Genomic DNA, 15,845 nt, shown 5'->3' with positions numbered 1-15,845 from the left:
TTGGGTTTCATCTTACATTGAAATGTAAAACAATGACCAGGGCCGTATTTCTGGCAATCTGGCGTATCGCAATGACAAAGTGGGATGAGGAATTCTTCTCACAGGAAGAAATGTGGGGGAAAAAAATCTGACCTTTATCTCATTTCTTCTCTCCTGCTGTCTATGTGCACATATTAAGTATATTAATGCAATCAAGTTTTCAATACAGCTTCACCTTTAACTTCTCATGTTGTTGTCAGTCATCTGAAAAAGGCTTAAAGATGTCAGTCAGCTGGCTTTTTCTACACTGCTGCCGGACGCTGCAAAAACTTGGAGCATTAATCCATAAAGTGGAAACTCAGAGGGGGATGGCAGGACATCTTCCCTCTGCTGTCTTTCCGTGGAGTCAGAAAAGTCTGAGAATGAACTGTCACGAAGGCACGTGCTTTGCTTCTTGGTCGTATTACGGACTCACAAATGCACATGCTGTATTTCGTACTTCACAATTGTCATTTTGAGGCACACTTATAATACAAATTGACGGAGCATACGAATTGCTGAATGTCCGTTGCGAAATCTGGGCGTTGAATTTTGAGACTGATCTGACGTCGCAGGTCAACCAACGTCACCATTAGCTGATAAAGCTGTCAATCAAATGTATGTTTCCGACTGACATATTCATCAGCCAATCAGGTGTGTCTGCTTTCAGCCAATTGCATAGAGAGACTTAATCAACCTCACCCTGTCAGTGACATTTATGACTATACATGGAAATCATGCAATGTCATTGAATTAGTTGAAGCGCCATTCTTAGCGTAAACATTAAATCAAATCTGATTTATTTGTATAGCGCCAAATCATAACAAAGTTACATCAAGGCACAAACAAACTAAACTAAGTGACCGGATGTTACATGCCGCCTTTGCAAACATGTTGTTTACTGTTGCCATAACGACGACGGTCGCCAACGGTTTACGTGTGGAGAAATGTAAGGCGCTATATGATTGGCTGAAAGCAAGCAAACCTGATTGGCTGATCAGTCTCAAAATTCAACGTACACATTTCGTAAATGCAAATTCCGCAATTCGTATGCTTCGTGAATTTATACAAGTTTGCCTCAAAATTACATTTGTGAGTCCGACATACGACTACGGAACAGCGGAATTCGACCAAGAAGCAAAGCACGTGCCTTCGTGAGAGTTCATTCTCTGTCAGACTTTTCTGACTCCATGTCTTTAACACATCATGGAATGTCTGGCTCCGTTTGGTTATCCCTCTGCTTCCTTTAGCAGGGCTCTCAAGTCTCACCTATTTGGCGTGAGACACACGCATTTCCACAAGTGATTTCTCACGCAGAGAAATGACCACGGTGAAGTTCGATCACTAATTTTGTGTAACAGTGGAACAGGTGGAGTTCGGAAGCGACATACCACGCGCCAGCCAATCAAGTAAAGAGCGTATCTACCGAACAGCCAATCAAAAAATAGTATGTAGCTGTATCCGGGTGAGATTTTCATATCCCGCGACTACGCTACAGAAGATCCTATGAGAAATGGGAGCCACCAACCCCCGTGCTGAAGGCCTCAAAACAAGCCACAAACACTTACAATAAACAACATACACACACAAACAAACGTGCACTAAAATGCTGAATTCAATAAATATTTTCATTTGTATGAATTTATGCGTCATTTCTCAGACCTCCATCCCCACCTCAACCAAATCCGAATTTCACTCTGAACTCACTTCCAAACTTGAGAGCTCTGCTTTAGTAATATTGATACATGTAATGAAAGTTTATTTGCTGTGATGGAGCTGAGGCTCAGTGCCTTTAAACACTAACACTGTAAAGTGGTGTAGCCCGAAGCTCCTAGTTAGCACCTACATTCGCTCCGGTCAAACACCTGCTTTATATCCAGCCACCTCTAAAATATGGTCTCTCAATGCTTTGGGCACCACATTATCTTAAAAGAGTAGAATACTGCCCAAAGGAGAACATCCCCCTCATCGCATGGCGTTCATCTTACTAGTGAAAAAATATGATCACTCAGTCCGCCCCATCGTTACAAACCAACTAAAAAATATCTCACAACCATAAAGTCCATTGTCAACAGGACCTGCACACAAAACTGAGTCAATCAAAATCTCCCACTTTGTACAGCCCTTTCATCAAATCCAGCAGTGGCAGGTGCAATGTGATGCCCCTATATTGGTGCAATAAAAAATAAAATGTGGTTTTATTTTTAGATGCATATATGCACACATCTCTGTCAACACTTAAAAAATCCGCCCACTCACACACACATGCACGCACGAGCACACACATACAATAAAAATTGATTTTTCATTGTTTTTTCTACACACTTGTAATCCCACAAACTGAATGCTCACATCAACAGAAAATAGGCTATTAAATTTCAAGTACACTTTTCCTGAAACTTTTCAATATCCTGTAGTTTCACTCAATAACAGGAAACACTTGCCATTCAAAGGAATTAATATAGTTCAACATAAAAATGCATATTCATAAGTTGAATCTTTCTCAGAAGGTTAACGGTTCAGGTATTTCTAATCTTGTGTTCTAATGGGCTGCATTATATTATACAGTTATTTTGTGTACACTTTATTAATGTTTGTAATTCAAATTTTAATTGATTGCAAAACTTTTCTGTCCACTACAACTAATCTGCACAAGAAAAAGGCCACAACATCTTGTCTGCACATACAGAAACTCCTTCTGCTGTACTGGGTGTACTGTATCATAAAGCCAGTCAAAGCTGCCTGTTGACCAGTTTTCTACACACACTTATTCTGTTCCAGCTCATGGGGACCTATGAAGGGTATTAAGGTGATTATTAAAATTAAGTACCAGCTAGATGCTGGAAAGAATGTGCTGAACAGTAGCTAAGTGTCAGAGTGAATCTGCTTCACATGGATTACAGTGATAGCACATATGAAAGCATCAAACACAACAAAAAGAAAGTATGTGAAAACGAGACTTGCATGAGTAAAAACCAGTTTAGCGCAATCATGGTGACCTATGACATTTGGCCACCAATTTATTCAAGTGTGAGATTTATAAGAACATATTAGTTTGCATAAGGCAGCGTGACATACAGACACAGATAGTTATTATTTTCAACAAGTTGCATACCAGAAAATCAAATAAGTTCCTCAAATAGAACAAACATGACTGACCTGAAGAGATTTTCAAAACACACATTATGTCTCAGAGCAAACACACCAGAGTCCTCAGAGACAAGCTCCTGACATTAGTTGAAATCTTCAGAAATTTTTTTTTAACAAATAAATAATTTTGTGTCACTTGAAAAAGGAGGTCACTTTTTCCCAACATGAACCAAATATAGAATCTTTTGCCGTATTTTGCTCAGTTTAAATCCATATATTAGAGGATTCATCAGAGGAGGAATGAGCAGAAATTCGATCGAGATGAAGTTTTGAAGGTTTTGAGGTAAATCTCTGGAGCCAAATCGCATGTACATCAAATCAAAAACTATTGTAACAAGGAATGTAATCAAAGAAATTAAATGAGGCACACAGGTCTGCATAAACTTCACCCTGACATTCTCCGACCTGACAGCAGTTTTAACAATGTGCATGTAAGTCCAAATTATGAAAAAGCCATGAGAAACATAGATAACAATTGTAATATAGGCAGCTATGTTGTTTGAAAAGGTGTCAGCTTCAGAGCAAGAAAGTTTAACAATTACCCAGTTCACACAAAATATTTTCTGCATGTTTGAACTACATAACTTGAGTCTGGATGTTAGAAAAACATTGATGGAGAAAATACAGAGAGGAGTTAACCAGGAGAAACATACCAGCTGAGACAGCCTCCTCTTAGACATCTGAGAGTGGTAGTGCAGCGGGCGACATATAGCCAGATACCTGTCATAGGCCATAACTGCCAGAATGGACAGATCACAGCAAGCAAAGGAGTACATGATGAAAGCCTGGAAGAGGCATCCTTCATAGACGATTTCTGGAGAAGGTGACAGCAGATCTAGCAGGAATTTGGGGTAGAAACCTGTGGTTCCATAAAGTCCATTAACACAAAAACTACACAATAAGATGTACATAGGTTCATGAAGGTTTTCATCTAACGCAATAATAATGATGAGAGAGACATTGAAGAACAAAATAGCACAGTAATATAATAACGTCAAAGAGAAGAGTGCTACTCGGTAATTAAGCGTCTCATTTCACCCGGACAAGGTGAAGATTCTTACAAAAGAAACATTTTCCATGATTAACGAACAGATCAGACACCTCACTTCAAATCCTACTTCCCCTGTGTCAGTGCCTCAGTGACAGGACAGATGGCTTAAAGAGCTGGAGTTCCATCCCTACAGGGTCTGCCCTCTCTCTATACCATCTAACAACAACAGGGAGACACATGGGAATAAGAGTGTTTGTTCATCCAGTGAAGGTGAAATGAACTTTTTCTTGTTGTGTATGTAGATAGACACACATAGACTTTGTTTGTGTAACTGTAATAATTGTCATTACATTTGGCAACAACCGTTGTAGTCTTCTTCAGTCACTTGATAGCATCTGACCAAGTGACCCATCATTGTTACACACTGCCAGTCTCCTGTCTGAGGTTAAACATATAAGGAGTAAATAATATGTCTCTTGAACCTGCATTCTACCAAACTTCTCACTTCATCTGTTTCCTCAGTTCATGTTTTCCTTTTTAGTTGACAGTCTGGATTAACAAATCAGACAGGTCCTGCACTGTCAGATCTGAACCATTACGGCTCACTGCCTTTCTGCATCATGTCCCATCATATGACTTTATCACAGCTGGACTATAAACGGTGTAGAAACTGTTCAAAGAAAGCGACAAAGGGCTCAAATATTTCTATCATCATGTTTTCAGTTTTTCCTCTCCGACACTCCCTCCACTGTACTTCACATACTTCCCCTCTTGAACATATGTGTTTGGTGTTGAGCCCAAATAACACAACTTGAGTCTCAGCAGTCCATGTATTTCAAATGACAAATACAGTGTACAATATTGGTTGAAATATTTTCATCTGCAACTGTCATTGTTATACTATACCACATTTTCCCATCTATGTAGTGAAAAGGAATGATTTGACACAGAGCTTTTTCATAGGTCAAACATTGGGAGCAAATGTATTGTAAAAAGTGACATTTCCATCGAACATTTCAGTAATGCCATCCACCTTAATGTTTTTTTGTGGCAACCAAAAGCTCCAGTCCAAAAGTCTGGTTTTCCAAGTCCCTCACACTATTGTCAATTCAGAAGATGAATTTAAGTGTAAGATTTATAAGAACATATTAGTTTGCATAAGGCAGCGTGACATACAGACACAGATAGTTATTTTCAACAAGTTGCATATCAGAAAATCAAATAAGTTCCTCAAATAGAACAAACATGACTGACCTGAAGAGATTTTCAAAACACACATTATGTCTTAGAGCAAACACACCAGAATCCTCAGAGACAAGGTCCCGTTTTTTTCTAGAAATTTTCAGAAAACATGTAATCAAATTAATAATTTTGTGTTGCTTGAAAAAGAAGGTCACTTTTTCCCAACATGAACCAAATATAGAATCTTTTGCCGTATTTTGCTCAGTTTAAATCCATATATTAGAGGATTCATCAGAGGAGGAATGAGCAGAAATTCGATCGAGATGAAGTTTTGAAGGTTTTGAGGTAAATCTCTGGAGCCAAATCGCATGTACATCAAATCAAAAAGTATGGTAACAATAAATGTAATCAAAGAAATTAAATGAGGCACACAGGTCTGCATAAACTTCACCCTGACATTCTCCGACCTGACAGCAGTTTTAACAATGTGCATGTAAGTCCAAATTATGAATAAGCCATGAGAGAAATAGATAACAATTGTAATATAGGCAGCTATGTTGTTTGAAAAGGTGTCAGCTTCAGAGCAAGCAAGTTTAACAATTACCCAGTTCACACAAAATATTTTCTGCATGTTTGAACTACATAACTTGAGTCTGGATGTCAGAAAAACATTGATGGAGAAAATACAGAGAGGAGTTAACCAGGAGAAACATACCAGCTGAGACAGCCTCCTCTTAGACATCTGAGAGTGGTAGTGCAGCGGGCGACATATAGCCAGATACCTGTCATAGGCCATAACTGCCAGAATGGACAGATCACAGCAAGCAAAGGAGTACATGATGAAAGCCTGGAAGAGGCATCCTTCATAGACGATTTCTGGAGAAGGTGACAGCAGATCTAGCAGGAATTTGGGGTAGAAACCTGTGGTTCCATAAAGTCCATTAACACAAAAACTACACAATAAGATGTACATAGGTTCATGAAGGTTTTCATCTAACGCAATAATAATGATGAGAGAGACATTGAAGAACAAAATAGCACAGTAATATAATAACGTCAAAGAGAAGAGTGCTACTCTGTAATTAAGCGTCTCATTTAACCCGGACAGGGTGAAGATTCTTACAAAAGAAACATTTTCCATGATTAACGAACAGATCAGACACCTCACTTCAAATCCTACTTCCCCTGTGTCAGTGCCTCAGTGACAGGACAGATGGCTTAAAGAGCTGGAGTTCCATCCCTACAGGGTCTGCCCTCTCTCTATACCATCTAACAACAACAGGGAGACACATGGGAATAAGAGTGTTTGTTCATCCAGTGAAGGTGAAATGAACTTTTTCTTGTTGTGTATGTAGATAGACACACATAGACTTTGTTTGTGTAACTGTAATAATTGTCATTACATTTGGCAACAACCGTTGTAGTCTTCTTCAGACACTTGATAGCATTTGACCAAGTGACCCATCATTGTTACACACTGCCAGTCTCCTGTCTGAGGTTAAACATATAAGGAGTAAATAATATGTCTCTTGAACCTGCATTCTACCAAACTTCTCACTTCATCTGTTTCCTCAGTTCATGTTTTCCTTTTTAGTTGACAGTCTGGATTAACAAATCAGACAGGTCCTGCACTGTCAGATCTGAACCCTTACGGCTCACTGACTTTCTGCATCATGTCCCATGACCCTGTTGTTGTCAGGCCCATTGATACACAAATTGCACATGCAGAAAGATGAGTACATTTTTTCCACAGTTATTGTCATAATAGCTAAATTTACCAGCCAAATAGTTGACACAATGACAAAGATATTGAAATCAAATATATATTAGAATATATTATGTATCATATTTACCAGACTTTGGTAAATATAGTATACAACTCTGAATGTTGTTTTTTGCATAAATCTCACATTGTCTTATCCTGAAAGGAAACTGGTTAAACGTCTGAGGCATTGCTTTGAAAACCCTCATGGTTTTTCTTTGTGCTGATATCTCATGGCTTTGGTCAAAAATCTGACTTTTTACTACAAATACACTTTTGAATTCGGATTCTTATTTGCCTCAGTTTGAATCCATACATGAGGGGGTTAACGATAGGAGGAATCAAGACAAACACTATTGCCATGAAATTCTGGACATTTTGTGATAATTGTTTTGAGCCAAATCGCATGTACAACAAATCAAAAAGCAAACATGCAACAACAACAATTAAAGACACGAGATGTGGTAAACATGTCTGCATAAACTTACTCCTACTCTCTTCGGATCTAAGGCACGTTTTGATGAGGCAAACATAAGACCAAATAACAAACAGGAAATGGCAAAAGTAAAAAGTATAATTAAAAGCTGGAATAATCGATTTTGCAATAGAAGCAGAACAAGCAAGATTAGAGATTAACAAATTAACACAGTAGATCTTTGGTATGTGGGAGCCACATAACCTTGGATTTGCTATTGTATTGTGCTCATGAACAGCATGTAAAAGGGAACAAACCACCCAAAAAACACAAAAATACAAACTCTTTGCGTAGTCATCAGAGCGTGGTATATCAGGGGTCGACATATAGCCACATACCTGTCATAGGCCATCAGAACTAGAAAAGAGAAATCAGCACAAGCTGAGGAGTGCATGTGGGTGGGAATTGTTGGCCATCTGGATTGTACACTGATGACTGAAATGTGCTTTTGTGACCCCATGATGGCAGACAAAGTGTCCATGAATGAAGCTAACATAAATATGCAATATAATATATATTGTTTTAATGCGTGATAAATAATATAAAGATGTATTTGGACCATCTTTATGATAATAACCCTTTTCCCTCATATTCCCTATTTTCCCTCCCACCTGCTGCTCGAGGAAATACTAGGCCATCCTATTGTGTGTCTACGTGATGTATTCATACTCCGCCATGGCAAAAATACCCAGTGGAACTGTAAAAATGGGACTTCAAACTGCCATATTTGGGTTTCATCTTACATTGAAATGTAAAACAATGACCAGGGCCGTATTTCTGCCAATCTGGCGTATCGCAATGACAAAGTGGGATGAGGAATTCTTCTCACAGGAAGAAATGTGGAGGAAAAAAATCTGACCTTTATCTCATTTCTTCTCTCCTGCTGTCTATGTGCACATATTAAGTATATTAATGCAATCAAGTTTTCAATACAGCTTCACCTTTAACTTCTCATGTTGTTGTCAGTCATCTGAAAAAGGCTTAAAGATGTCAGTCAGCTGGCTTTTTCTACACTGCTGCCGGACGCTGCAAAAACTTGGAGCATTAATCCATAAAGTGGAAACTCAGAGGGGGATGGCAGGACATCTTCCCTCTGCTGTCTTTCCGTGGAGTCAGAAAAGTCTGAGAATGAACTGTCACGAAGGCACGTGCTTTGCTTCTTGGTCGTATTACGGACTCACAAATGCACATGCTGTATTTCGTACTTCACAATTGTCATTTTGAGGCACACTTATAATACAAATTGACGGAGCATACGAATTGCTGAATGTCCGTTGCGAAATCTGGGCGTTGAATTTTGAGACTGATCTGACGTCGCAGGTCAACCAACGTCACCATTAGCTGATAAAGCTGTCAATCAAATGTATGTTTCCGACTGACATATTCATCAGCCAATCAGGTGTGTCTGCTTTCAGCCAATTGCATAGAGAGACTTAATCAACCTCACCCTGTCAGTGACATTTATGACTATACATGGAAATCATGCAATGTCATTGAATTAGTTGAAGCGCCATTCTTAGCGTAAACATTAAATCAAATCTGATTTATTTGTATAGCGCCAAATCATAACAAAGTTACATCAAGGCACAAACAAACTAAACTAAGTGACCGGATGTTACATGCCGCCTTTGCAAACATGTTGTTTACTGTTGCCATAACGACGACGGTCGCCAACGGTTTACGTGTGGAGAAATGTAAGGCGCTATATGATTGGCTGAAAGCAAACAAACCTGATTGGCTGATCAGTCTCAAAATTCAACGTACACATTTCGTAAATGCAAATTCCGCAATTCGTATGCTTCGTGAATTTATACAAGTTTGCCTCAAAATTACATTTGTGAGTCCGACATACGACTACGGAACAGCGGAATTCGACCAAGAAGCAAAGCACGTGCCTTCGTGAGAGTTCATTCTCTGTCAGACTTTTCTGACTCCATGTCTTTAACACATCATGGAATGTCTGGCTCCGTTTGGTTATCCCTCTGCTTCCTTTAGCAGGGCTCTCAAGTCTCACCTATTTGGCGTGAGACACACGCATTTCCACAAGTGATTTCTCACGCAGAGAAATGACCACGGTGAAGTTCGATCACTAATTTTGTGTAACAGTGGAACAGGTGGAGTTCGGAAGCGACATACCACGCGCCAGCCAATCAAGTAAAGAGCGTATCTACCGAACAGCCAATCAAAAAATAGTATGTAGCTGTATCCGGGTGAGATTTTCATATCCCGCGACTACGCTACAGAAGATCCTATGAGAAATGGGAGCCACCAACCCCCGTGCTGAAGGCCTCAAAACAAGCCACAAACACTTACAATAAACAACATACACACACAAACAAACGTGCACTAAAATGCTGAATTCAATAAATATTTTCATTTGTATGAATTTATGCGTCATTTCTCAGACCTCCATCCCCACCTCAACCAAATCCGAATTTCACTCTGAACTCACTTCCAAACTTGAGAGCTCTGCTTTAGTAATATTGATACATGTAATGAAAGTTTATTTGCTGTGATGGAGCTGAGGCTCAGTGCCTTTAAACACTAACACTGTAAAGTGGTGTAGCCCGAAGCTCCTAGTTAGCACCTACATTCGCTCCGGTCAAACACCTGCTTTATATCCAGCCACCTCTAAAATATGGTCTCTCAATGCTTTGGGCACCACATTATCTTAAAAGAGTAGAATACTGCCCAAAGGAGAACATCCCCCTCATCGCATGGCGTTCATCTTACTAGTGAAAAAATATGATCACTCAGTCCGCCCCATCGTTACAAACCAACTAAAAAATATCTCACAACCATAAAGTCCATTGTCAACAGGACCTGCACACAAAACTGAGTCAATCAAAATCTCCCACTTTGTACAGCCCTTTCATCAAATCCAGCAGTGGCAGGTGCAATGTGATGCCCCTATATTGGTGCAATAAAAAATAAAATGTGGTTTTATTTTTAGATGCATATATGCACACATCTCTGTCAACACTTAAAAAATCCGCCCACTCACACACACATGCACGCACGAGCACACACATACAATAAAAATTGATTTTTCATTGTTTTTTCTACACACTTGTAATCCCACAAACTGAATGCTCACATCAACATAAAATAGGCTATTAAATTTCAAGTACACTTTTCATGAAACTTTTCAATATCCTGTAGTTTCACTCAATAACAGGAAACACTTGCCATTCAAAGGAATTAATATAGTTCAACATAAAAATGCATATTCATAAGTTGAATCTTTCTCAGAAGGTTAACGGTTCAGGTATTTCTAATCTTGTGTTCTAATGGGCTGCATTATATTATACAGTTATTTTGTGTACACTTTATTAATGTTTGTAATTCAAATTTTAATTGATTGCAAAACTTTTCTGTCCACTACAACTAATCTGCACAAGAAAAAGGCCACAACATCTTGTCTGCACATACAGAAACTCCTTCTGCTGTACTTGGTGTACTGTATCATAAAGCCAGTCAAAGCTGCCTGTTGACCAGTTTTCTACACACACTTATTCTGTTCCAGCTCATGGGGACCTATGAAGGGTATTAAGGTGATTATTAAAATTAAGTACCAGCTAGATGCTGGAAAGAATGTGCTGAACAGTAGCTAAGTGTCAGAGTGAATCTGCTTCACATGGATTACAGTGATAGCACATATGAACGCATCAAATACAACAAAAAGAAAGTATGTGAAAACGAGACTTGCATGAGTAAAAACCAGTTTAGCGCAATTATGGTGACCTATGACATTTGGCCACCAATTTATTCAAGTGTGAGATTTATAAGAACATATTAGTTTGCATAAGGCAGCGTGACATACAGACACAGATAGTTATTATTTTCAACAAGTTGCATACCAGAAAATCAAATAAGTTCCTCAAATAGAACAAACATGACTGACCTGAAGAGATTTTCAAAACACACATTATGTCTCAGAGCAAACACACCAGAGTCCTCAGAGACAAGCTCCTGACATTAGTTGAAATCTTCAGAAATTTTTTTTAACAAATAAATAATTTTGTGTCACTTGAAAAAGGAGGTCACTTTTTCCCAACATGAACCAAATATAGAATCTTTTGCCGTATTTTGCTCAGTTTAAATCCATATATTAGAGGATTCATCAGAGGAGGAATGAGCAGAAATTCAATCGCGATGAAGTTTTGAAGGTTTTGAGGTAAATCTCTGGAGCCAAATCGCATGTGCATAAAATAAAACAGAATTGTAACAAGGAATGTAATCAAAGAAATTAAATGAGGCACACAGGTCTGCATAAACTTCACCCTGACATTCTCCGACCTGACAGCAGTTTTAACAATGTGCATGTAAGTCCAAATTATGAAAAAGCCATGAGAAACATAGATAACAATTGTAATATAGGCAGCTATGTTGTTTGAAAAGGTGTCAGCTTCAGAGCAAGCAAGTTTAACAATTACCCAGTTCACACAAAATATTTTCTGCATGTTTGAACTACATAACTTGAGTCTGGATGTTAGAAAAACATTGATGGAGAGGATACAGAGAGGAGTTAACCAGGAGAAACATACCAGCTGAGACAGCCTCCTCTTAGACATCTGAGAGTGGTAGTGCAGCGGGCGACATATAGCCAGATACCTGTCATAGGCCATAACTGCCAGAATGGACAGATCACAGCAAGCAAAGGAGTACAGGATGAAAGCCTGGAAGAGGCATCCTTCATAGACGATTTCTGGAGAAGGTGACAGCAGATCTAGCAGGAATTTGGGGTAGAAACCTGTGGTTCCATAAAGTCCATTAACACAAACACTGCACAATAAGATGTACATAGGTTCATGAAGGTTTTCATCTAGTGCAATAATAATGATGAGAGAGACATTGAAGAACAAAATAGCACAGTAATATAATAACGTCAAAGAGAAGAGTGCTACTCGGTAATTAAGCGTCTCATTTAACCCGGACAGGGTGAAGATTCTTACAAAAGAAACATTTTCCATGATTAACGAACAGATCAGACACCTCACTTCAAATCCTACTTCCCCTGTGTCAGTGCCTCAGTGACAGGACAGATGGCTTAAAGAGCTGGAGTTCCATCCCTACAGGGTCTGCCCTCTCTCTATACCATCTAACAACAACAGGGAGACACATGGGAATAAGAGTGTTTGTTCATCCAGTGAAGGTGAAATGAACTTTTTCTTGTTGTGTATGTAGATAGACACACATAGACTTTGTTTGTGTAACTGTAATAATTGTCATTACATTTGGCAACAACCGTTGTAGTCTTCTTCAGACACTTGATAGCATCTGACCAAGTGACCCATCATTGTTACACACTGCCAGTCTCCTGTCTGAGGTTAAACATATAAGGAGTAAATAATATGTCTCTTGAACCTGCATTCTACCAAACTTCTCACTTCATCTGTTTCCTCAGTTCATGTTTTCCTTTTTAGTTGACAGTCTGGATTAACAAATCAGACAGGTCCTGCACTGTCAGATCTGAACCCTTACGGCTCACTGCCTTTCTGCATCATGTCCCATCATATGACTTTATCACAGCTGGACTATAAACGGTGTAGAAACTGTTCAAAGAAAGCGACAAAGGGCTCAAATATTTCTATCATCATGTTTTCAGGTTTTCCTCTCCGACACTCCCTCCACTGTACTTCACATACTTCCCCTCTTGAACATATGTGTTTGGTGTTGAGCCCAAATAACACAACTTGAGTCTCAGCAGTCCATATATTTCAAATGACAAATACAGTGTACAATATTGGTTGAAATATTTTCATCTGCAACTGTCATTGTTATACTATACCACATTTTCCCATCTATGTAGTGAAAAGGAATGATTTGACACAGAGCTTTTTCATAGGTCAAACATTGGGAGCAAATTTATTGTAAAAAGTGACATTTCCATCGAACATCTCAGTAATGCCATCCACCTTAATGTTTTTTTGTGGCAACCAAAAGCTCCAGTCCAAAAGTCTGGTTTTCCAAGTCCCTCACACTATTGTCAATTCAGAAGATGAATTTAAGTGTAAGATTTATAAGAACATATTAGTTTGCATAAGGCAGCGTGACATACAGACACAGATAGTTATTATTTTCAACAAGTTGCATATCAGAAAATCAAATAAGTTCTTCAAATAGAACAAACATGACTGACCTGAAGAGATTTTCAAAACACACATTATGTCTTAGAGCAAACACACCAGAATCCTCAGAGACAAGGTCCCGTTTTTTTCTAGAAATTTTCAGAAAACATGTAATCAAATTAATAATTTTGTGTTACTTGAAAAAGGAGGTCACTTTTTCCCAACATGAACCAAATATAGAATCTTTTGCCGTATTTTGCTCAGTTTAAATCCATATATTAGAGGATTCATCAGAGGAGGAATGAGCAGAAATTCGATCGAGATGAAGTTTTGAAGGTTTTGAGGTAAATCTCTGGAGCCAAATCGCATGTACATCAAATCAAAAACTATTGTAACAAGGAATGTAATCAAAGAAATTAAATGAGGCACACAGGTCTGCATAAACTTCACCCTGACATTCTCCGACCTGACAGCAGTTTTAACAATGTGCATGTAAGTCCAAATTATGAAAAAGCCATGAGAAACATAGATAACAATTGTAATATAGGCAACTATGTTGTTTGAAAAGGTGTCAGCTTCAGAGCAAGAAAGTTTAACAATTACCCAGTTCACACAAAATATTTTCTGCATGTTTGAACTACATAACTTGAGTCTGGATGTTAGAAAAACATTGATGGAGAAAATACAGAGAGGAGTTAACCAGGAGAAACATACCAGCTGAGAAAGCCTCCTCTTAGACATCTGAGAGTGGTAGTGCAGCGGGCGACATATAGCCAGATACCTGTCATAGGCCATAACTGCCAGAATGGACAGATCACAGGAAGCAAAGGAGTACATGATGAAAGCCTGGAAGAGGCATCCTTCATAGACGATTTCTGGAGAAGGTGACAGCAGATCTAGCAGGAATTTGGGGTAGAAACCTGTGGTTCCATAAAGTCCATTAACACAAAAACTGCACAATAAGATGTACATAGGTTCATGAAGGTTTTCATCTAACGCAATAATAATGATGAGAGAGACATTGAAGAACAAAATAGCACAGTAATATAATAACGTCAAAGAGAAGAGTGCTACTCGGTAATTAAGCGTCTCATTTAACCCAGACAGGGTGAAGATTCTTACAAAAGAAACATTTTCCATGATTAACGAACAGATCAGACACCTCACTTCAAATCCTACTTCCCCTGTGTCAGTGCCTCAGTGACAGGACAGATGGCTTAAAGAGCTGGAGTTCCATCCCTACAGGGTCTGCCCTCTCTCTATACCATCTAACAACAACAGGGAGACACATGGGAATAAGAGTGTTTGTTCATCCAGTGAAGGTGAAATGAACTTTTTCTTGTTGTGTATGTAGATAGACACACATAGACTTTGTTTGTGTAACTGTAATAATTGTCATTACATTTGGCAACAACCGTTGTAGTCTTCTTCAGACACTTGATAGCATCTGACCAAGTGACCCATCATTGTTACACACTGCCAGTCTCCTGTCTGAGGTTAAACATATAAGGAGTAAATAATATGTCTCTTGAACCTGCATTCTACCAAACTTCTCACTTCATCTGTTTCCTCAGTTCATGTTTTCCTTTTTAGTTGACAGTCTGGATTAACAAATCAGACAGGTCCTGCACTGTCAGATCTGAACCCTTACGGCTCACTGCCTTTCTGCATCATGTCCCATCATATGACTTTATCACAGCTGGACTATAAACGGTGTAGAAACTGTTCAAAGAAAGCGACAAAGGGCTCAAATATTTCTATCATCATGTTTTCAGGTTTTCCTCTCCGACACTCCCTCCACTGTACTTCACATACTTCCCCTCTTGAACATATGTGTTTGGTGTTGAGCCCAAATAACACAACTTGAGTCTCAGCAGTCCATATATTTCAAATGACAAATACAGTGTACAATATTGGTTGAAATATTTTCATCTGCAACTGTCATTGTTATACTATACCACATTTTCCCATCTATGTAGTGAAAAGGAATGATTTGACACAGAGCTTTTTCATAGGTCAAACATTGGGAGCAAATTTATTGTAAAAAGTGACATTTCCATCGAACATCTCAGTAATGCCATCCACCTTAATGTTTTTTTGTGGCAACCAAAAGCTCCAGTCCAAAAGTCTGGTTTTCCAAGTCCCTCACACTATTGTCAATTCAGAAGATGAATTTAAGTGTAAGATTTATAAGAA

The 15,845-nt window shown here is 38.8% G+C and overlaps 5 protein-coding genes across 5 annotated transcripts; all 5 read right to left on the bottom strand.

The window, feature by feature from the left end:
• Positions 1-3,317: 3,317 nt before the first annotated feature.
• On the bottom strand, positions 3,318-4,247 carry LOC115062260 (olfactory receptor 52D1-like). The gene is given in 1 exon segment (XM_029530888.1): positions 3,318-4,247. A coding segment is annotated over 1 exon segment (930 nt).
• A 1,305-nt stretch (positions 4,248-5,552) lies between these two features.
• Positions 5,553-6,482, bottom strand: LOC115062202 (olfactory receptor 52D1-like). The gene has a single exon (XM_029530833.1). The coding sequence runs from the start codon at positions 6,480-6,482 to the stop codon at positions 5,553-5,555; it is 930 nt and encodes a 309-aa protein (XP_029386693.1).
• Positions 6,483-7,346: 864 nt separating this feature from the next.
• LOC115062201 (olfactory receptor 52E8-like) lies at positions 7,347-7,972 on the bottom strand. Its single transcript, XM_029530832.1, is given in 2 exon segments — positions 7,347-7,804; positions 7,807-7,972. Coding segments are annotated over 2 exon segments (624 nt in total).
• Positions 7,973-11,621: 3,649 nt separating this feature from the next.
• LOC115062195 (olfactory receptor 52D1-like) lies at positions 11,622-12,551 on the bottom strand. The gene has a single exon (XM_029530827.1). It carries the CDS (start codon positions 12,549-12,551, stop codon positions 11,622-11,624), a length of 930 nt encoding a protein of 309 aa, XP_029386687.1.
• Positions 12,552-13,859: 1,308 nt separating this feature from the next.
• On the bottom strand, positions 13,860-14,789 carry LOC115062156 (olfactory receptor 10G4-like). Its single transcript, XM_029530781.1, has one exon. It carries the CDS (start codon positions 14,787-14,789, stop codon positions 13,860-13,862), a length of 930 nt encoding a protein of 309 aa, XP_029386641.1.
• Between the last annotated feature and the right edge of the window lie 1,056 nt (positions 14,790-15,845).

The sequence above is a fragment of the Echeneis naucrates genome, chromosome 21 (assembly GCF_900963305.1).
Source record: "Echeneis naucrates chromosome 21, fEcheNa1.1, whole genome shotgun sequence".
Taxonomy (NCBI): Eukaryota; Metazoa; Chordata; class Actinopteri; order Carangiformes; family Echeneidae; genus Echeneis; species Echeneis naucrates.
Note: the sequence above shows the minus strand (reverse complement) of the source record. Positions and strands in the feature narration are given on the sequence as shown.

Excerpts from the sequence above, each read along its gene's own strand:
- LOC115062202 (XM_029530833.1), bottom strand. The coding sequence starts at position 6,482 with ATGGAAAATGTTTCTTTTGTAAGAATCTTCACCCTGTCCGGGTTAAAT.
- LOC115062156 (XM_029530781.1), bottom strand. The coding sequence starts at position 14,789 with ATGGAAAATGTTTCTTTTGTAAGAATCTTCACCCTGTCTGGGTTAAAT.
- LOC115062195 (XM_029530827.1), bottom strand. The coding sequence starts at position 12,551 with ATGGAAAATGTTTCTTTTGTAAGAATCTTCACCCTGTCCGGGTTAAAT.